This window comes from Crocuta crocuta, unplaced genomic scaffold (genome assembly GCF_008692635.1).
Source record: "Crocuta crocuta isolate KB4526 unplaced genomic scaffold, BGI_CrCroc_1.0 scaffold115, whole genome shotgun sequence".
In the NCBI taxonomy this organism is placed as follows: Eukaryota; Metazoa; Chordata; class Mammalia; order Carnivora; family Hyaenidae; genus Crocuta; species Crocuta crocuta.
Window position 1 is genome coordinate 8,098,979 of NW_027530575.1, and position 6,450 is coordinate 8,105,428.

Below are 6,450 nucleotides of genomic sequence, written 5' to 3' on the forward strand. Positions count from 1 at the left end.
CAGGGTCCACCAGGGTCAGCAGGACCCCCGGGCTATCCTGGACTTCGGGGTGTGAAGGTAGGTAATACTTGGGGCCCACAAGTAGGGGTGATTCATTGGCATTGGCTTCAGGGAACTATCTTCACGGTAAACTTGTGTACGTGTGCTGAGAGGTATCGATCTGCAGGAAAGGTGTGGTGGGAGTGGGGTTTCAGTCTGAGCGACAATATGTAGAAGGGTGTGTGTTAGCTGGAGCTGAAGAGCCAAATGGAAGTACTGTAATGTGGTTGTCACCTTGTGGTTAAGAGTAGCTAGGCGCATTAAAGGCCGAAGCACAGTCCAGGTCAGTGCTCTGCAGTGAAGCAGACAGTTGTGTTCACTCAAGCCCAGAGCCATATGAGCCTCAAGCACAGAAATGCTGGGATAAGCCAAGAGCCATACTGTTGACCGAGGGCAAGGACATTGGAATTTGCATTTGTAGGAGTCCAATTACACTGTAGCCAAGTATGGTACCCGTGGTCTAAGAACAGAGTTTGGTGGTAGCCAAGAGGTGGCTTGACACATTTTTGCATTGTAGGCAAGCTCAGTTATATCAGAAGCAAGGAGGTGGTTATACCGTAGTTGGCCAGAGTCCTATGTATATATAAATACAAATACAAATATAAATATAAATATAGATTAAAAAAAATATATATATATATATGAATGTAGTGTCATTGTAGCCAGGGTCAGAGAATCACTATAGCCAAGCTTGGTTACACTGCAGTCAAGTGAATTGCCTGAAGGCTGGAGACAGCCAGGCTAGCCTCGAAATGCTTATACTGTATTTAAGGACAACTTCATCGTAGTCTTTGAGCTCGTTAAACATTGTCTTTCTCTGTGGCTGGAGACAGTCAAGCTATTGTCAAAACACAGTGATGTTGTATCCAAGTGCAATTTCATTACAGTCCCTGAGCTCAGTTACATTGTGTCTTTCTGTGGCTGGAGACAGGCATGCTATTGTCAAAACACAGTGATGTTGTATCCAAGTGCAATTTCATTACAGTCTCTGAGCTCAGTCACATTGTAGCCAAGTGCAGTTTTCATTGCAACCCAAGTCCAGGGCTGGGCACCTGGGCTTGAACTGAGCAGCCTTGGTGTAGCTAAGCACAGACCGGCCTTGTTGCTAGGCACAGAGTGGCATTGTAGCCAGCACAATGGGGAACATTCCTTTGCCTTTAGAATGAGACTGGGGCCTGGAATGTTCGTCTTCTTTCTGCTGCCAGAAGGCACTGTGGACACAGTGTCCCAGGGAGATTGGAATCAATTACTCGGAAATTTGGCCTTCCCTGCACACCCCCACACAGATGACCTTGGGAGGCTGCCAGTGGGAAGAGGGGTGGGGAGGCAGCCTCTTGCACACCACACTAGCAAGGCTTTGGAGGAAGGTCATTTCCTCTGAGGTTGTCCCCTTCCACTCCTGTCCGATATCCTTTTGGGACTGTCCTGGCTGGTTGGGGACAGGGAACTGAGTTGGAAAGCCCTTCGTAAGCAGGTGAGGGACTGGAGATCTGTTTTTGTTTTTCAGGGTACCTCTGGCAACCGTGGCCTCCAGGGGGAGAAAGGAGAGAAGGTAAAGAAGGAGGGGATTCTCGGTTGAGGGGAGCCCCAGTAACGGGACTCTGGTTGTGTCCCTTCCCTGGAACCCTGACCTCTGACGTCTACACTCTCTCTCACCCAGGGAGAGGATGGCTTCCCGGGTTTCAAGGGCGATGGGGGTCTTAAAGGAGATCGGGTAAGGTCATTTCCAGATGGGGGATCTAGTGGTTCTGGGGAGCTTGGGGAGAGGGGGTGCTGGGGCCAAGATGGGGCTGGCGCGAGCAAGAGTGACACAGGGTCTGATACCTCCTTTCTATTCCAGGGATCCCCCGGGCCCCCCGGTCCTCGAGGAGAGGATGGTCCTGAAGGGCTGAAGGGGCAGGAGGGGCTGTCTGGCAAGGAGGGGCCCCCAGGCCCAGCTGGGGAGAAGGTGATGGCCCTTGGTCACCCTCTCCAGTCTACCCTACTGCTTCCCATCTTGCAGCGAGGGTGCTCCCCGGCCCTTTGCCTTCTGCCCTTGGCTCTTTCATCTCCAGCCTCAGGAGACTGCGACCACACTTACATCTCAAATTCCTTAATGCAGCATTCTAGAAAAATTTCACGTACATTATCTGATTTTTATGCCCATAACCACCACAGGCAACAGGCATTTTTTACCCCCATTTTACAGACAAGGAAACTGAGGTTTGGAACAGAATAGAATAGAATGAGTTGCCCAAAGACATGCCTGCAGCAGGCAGGAGCCAAGAGTTGAACTCATGTTTCCCTGAATTCTACCCTGCTGTCCCGGTCACCATGTCCCAGCCATCCTACCTAGTCTTGTCTGATCCTCAGGTGTCGACCATTGACCTTTGTCCCATCATTTCTCGGCAGGGCAAGCTTGGGGTTCCAGGTCTCCCAGGTTACCCAGGACGTCCGGGCCCTAAGGTAAGAAGCTAAGGGGGTTAGAGATGGGCAAGGGCAAGACTCAGAGACTACTTAACATCTGGAGGGCCAGGCTGTTGTCTAGGGGAGTGAGCTGTCCACCCCATGGCTCACTGAGAGCCAGCATTAGATGTGAGCTTTGGCATTAGACTTGGGTTCAAATACCCACCCTTTACCTGCTAAGTCACCCTGGGCAAGTCTCTTGAGCCCCCCTTGCTTGGCTGCAAAATGGACAAATACTGTATTTGTCTCATCAACTTGATCATAGTAATGTTGCTAATTTTGATAAGCAAACTGTAGGATCCTTCTTATTTGGCGTGATTGAGGTCGGTTCAAAGTCAGTAAGGAGGTGAATCACAAAAAATACATATCGGACTTTTCTCTCCCCCTCTCCCTGCCCCTCCCCCACTCATGTTCATGCACATGCTCTCGCTCTCTCAAAATAAATAAATAAACTTAATAAGACCAAACAAACAGAAAGGGCCTCCTGAATGGCTCAGCGGGTAAAGCATCTGACTTTTGACATTGGCTCAGGTCATGACCTCACGGTTTGTGAGATCGAGCCCCACATCGGGCTCTGTGCTGAGCATGGAGCCTGCTTGGGATTTCCTCTCTCCCTCTGTCTCTCTGCCCCGCCCCCACTCATGCACTCACACACTCTCTCAAAATAAATAAATAAACTTAAAAAATATATATTTAACATATCTGGAATTATAACATACTAAAATGCACTTATATAAAGTATACATTTGTTTTGCCAATGTTTTGATGGATGAAGCTGCTGATTAGACATGTATGTCTGCCTAAACCACACCCGTATTACATCACTGATGATTTATAGTGTGGGTTTATATAAAGCGCAGCAGAAACTTAGACACTTGGGAAGAGATCCGAGTGCAGAATCCTTCCAGAGTACCATAGCTTTGTCATCTCCATCTGGCAGTCATCTTATGCACGCCTAACTTGACAGTGACTTTTTTTTAGTGACTTCTCTCTGTATTGAGTCTTTTCCATTTGACTTAGTGTTGGTAGATGTCCCTTTTTTCCATTCTTCATTCCCTCCGTTGTAAATGTTCACTAAGTCGCATGACTCCGACAGCAAGGGCAACTGACATAAACAGATTTGGGAGTAAGCTCAAGGCACGGTAACTAAGAATGGAACTCAACATATTGGAGCCGGAGCTCATGGGAGTTAGAGCAAAGCCTCCCAGCCATGACCAGTCCGTGTGTTTTGGGCATCAAACCGTACACGAAAGAAGGCATGGTGTGTTGGTTAAGTTGAGGTCAGTGTCTTAGCCAGGGCAGGGTCTTAGCTGCTATAACAAATATCCTTTAGACAGAGTGACTGAAGCAACAGAGATTTATTTCTCGTGGTTTTGGACGCCGGAAGTCTGAGATCAAAGTTTTAGCATGGCCAGATTCTGGTGAGGACTCGGGTTTGCAGACAACCGTCTTCTCTCTGTGTCTTCACACGGCTGGTGGGGGCGGGTGTCAGGGGGAGGAGGGGGAGAGAAAGAGAGACAAGGAGAGGGAAGAAGGGAGGGAGGGAGGGACAGAGAGAGACAGAGGAAGAGAAGGAGAGAGAGACACCAAAGCCTCCTTTTTTTTTTATNTGTCTACCTCTCTTTCTGCCCCTTCCCCACTCGTGCTCTGTCTCTCTCTGTCTCCCAAAAATAAATTACAAAACATTAAAAACAATAAAGTTCCTCCCCGCCTCATTTTATTTATTTTAAAGAGAGGAGGTGGGGAGAGGCGCAGAAGGAGAGAGAGAGAGAGAGAGAGAGACTCCCAAGCAGGCTCCGTGCTTAGCATAGAGCCTGATGCGGGGCTCGATCCCATGACCCTGGATCGTGACCTGAGCCAAAATCAAGAGTCAGATGCTCAACCAACTGAACCTCCCAGGTGCCGTCCTTTTCTTAAAAAGACACTGATGTCTTCATGAAGCCTCCACTGTTAGGATCTACTTACCTCCCAAAGGTCCCACCTCCAAATACTATTCTTTTTTTTCTTAAGTTTATTTATTTATTTTGAGAGAGAGGGAGGGAGAGAGAATGAGGAAGTAGGGTAGGGGGAGACAGAGAGGGAGAGAGAGAATCCCAGGCAGGCTCCACACTGTCAGTGGAGACCCCAGCGCAGGGCTCAAACTCATGAACCATGAGATCATAACCCGAGCCAAAGTCAGATGCTTAACTGACTGAGCCACCCGGGTGCCCTTCCAAATAACCATTCTTCAACATAAGGCTTTAACATACGAATTTTGAGGGGACACAAACCAGTGCATAGCCGTCAGTGATGATCAGCCTGCATAATGACAGCTGAAATTTCATAAGCACTTACTATGTGCCACACAGTGTGTAAAATGCTTTCTATACAGTATCCTATTTAATCCTCACCAAAACCTTGAGAGGGAGGTGTTGTTGGTATCCTGAGGCTACAGATAAGGAAACTGATGCTCAGAGAGGGTAAGCCAATTGTCCAGGGCCACACAGCTAGTCTGATGGTGGGTCTAGGATTCAAAACATGGAGGGGTGGGAGGGGATAACAGAGCCTAATGTCTTCCCCTGGGGGGAGGGGGGAGGACGCCTCTCAGACGGGCAGGACAGCTTGGACTGGAGTCTCTTAGTTAACAAATATAGAGTGAACGCTGACTACGTACCAGGTTGGGGGAATTAAGATCAGAATATCGGACCACCATGTCAGAGCGGAGAATACAGACAATGGATAGGTAAGCGAGTGAGCAAGGTCATTTTAATATAAATATCACGTGAAAACAAGATAGGACAATGTCATAGAGGGTGACTTGGAGGATGTTGTGGCCAGGATGGTGACAGAGGCTTCTCTAAGGAATTGACATGTAAATGAGATCCAAATGATGAGGAATACCTGCCTGTGCAGGGACCTGAGAGAAGAGCGTTTTAGGCAAAAGAAGCAGCCAGTGCAAAGGCCCTGTGGCAGGAGTGTAATGGTGTGCCTGAGCAGCATTGAGGAGGCCAGTGTGGCTGCGATGGAGTGAGCAAGGGTGAAGGTGGGGAAAGAGGAGGGCTGCCTTGGAGGAGGATGGGGCTGGAAGGGCCAAAGAAACTTCTGGAAAGGATGGAGTGGCTGAAGGGTGAGGGGTCAACTTTGCTGACCACCCACTCGACCCCCCGACCCCTGCCTTTTCTCTCAACTCAGGGATCTACTGGCTTTCCCGGGCCGCTGGGACCATTAGGAGAAAAAGGGAAACGGGTGAGTCCAAGGGTCTGGGGGAGGGTGGGCTGCTCTGCGTGGGTGGGGAGGCGCCTGTAGCTAAGCCTGGGACCACGTGTGGGCACGCACACTCCCACCTGCGATGCAGGGCACAGGTGGGTGACCCCCCTCACATTGCTGCATGGGAGTCTGCGTGTACTCATGCAGCCCGTGTGCCTCTCACGTGGCTCAGAGCGTGGCTGGGTGTTACAACCCGCGGGCCTGTGGCAAACGAGGACATAAGCCTGCGTGTGCGTGTGTGACCGCACATGTGTGTAGGGGCACAGGCATTCACACACGTGCGTGCATATGCTGTGTGCGCACTGTAGCTGTGTAGATGGACACGTCGGTCTGTGTACCCTGCTGCATTCATAAGGACCACGTCCTCAGATGAATCCACGCACGTACCTGTTTCGGTTGCGTAGACCGTGTGCAAGGGACAGACTGCGTGGCGAGCCCTGCGTGTCAGCCTGAGGCTGCAGATCACCAGTGCGCACTGCTGTAAGGCTTGTGCGTAAATGTGCAGCAGATATCTTTCTGGGTCTGAGCCTGGTTGTGTGTGTCGTGCGTTTGTGCTGTAACCGTCTCCTGCTTCCGCCTCACCCGCTTGGTTTTCCAGGGCAAGGCGGGCCAGCCGGGCCTGGAAGGAGAACGGGGACCACCGGTAAGAAGAGGGGCGCTCCCCCATTCTGCTGGGCCTGGGGGGCAGGGCTGGAAGGAGGGGGTGTGAGAGGAGAGGCG

General features: G+C 50.4%; 1 protein-coding gene across 1 annotated transcript in view; it reads left to right on the forward strand.

The window, feature by feature from the left end:
- The window catches only part of COL5A3 (collagen type V alpha 3 chain), a 36,859-nt gene that overhangs the window by 14,660 nt on the left and 15,749 nt on the right, over positions 1 to 6,450 (forward strand). The window contains exons 28-34 of the mRNA XM_077767981.1: positions 4 to 57; positions 1,547 to 1,591; positions 1,700 to 1,753; positions 1,880 to 1,987; positions 2,431 to 2,484; positions 5,656 to 5,709; positions 6,329 to 6,373. Coding sequence (XP_077624107.1) covers positions 4 to 57; positions 1,547 to 1,591; positions 1,700 to 1,753; positions 1,880 to 1,987; positions 2,431 to 2,484; positions 5,656 to 5,709; positions 6,329 to 6,373 — 414 coding nt within the window. The remainder of the gene's footprint in view (positions 1 to 3; positions 58 to 1,546; positions 1,592 to 1,699; positions 1,754 to 1,879; positions 1,988 to 2,430; positions 2,485 to 5,655; positions 5,710 to 6,328; positions 6,374 to 6,450) is intronic.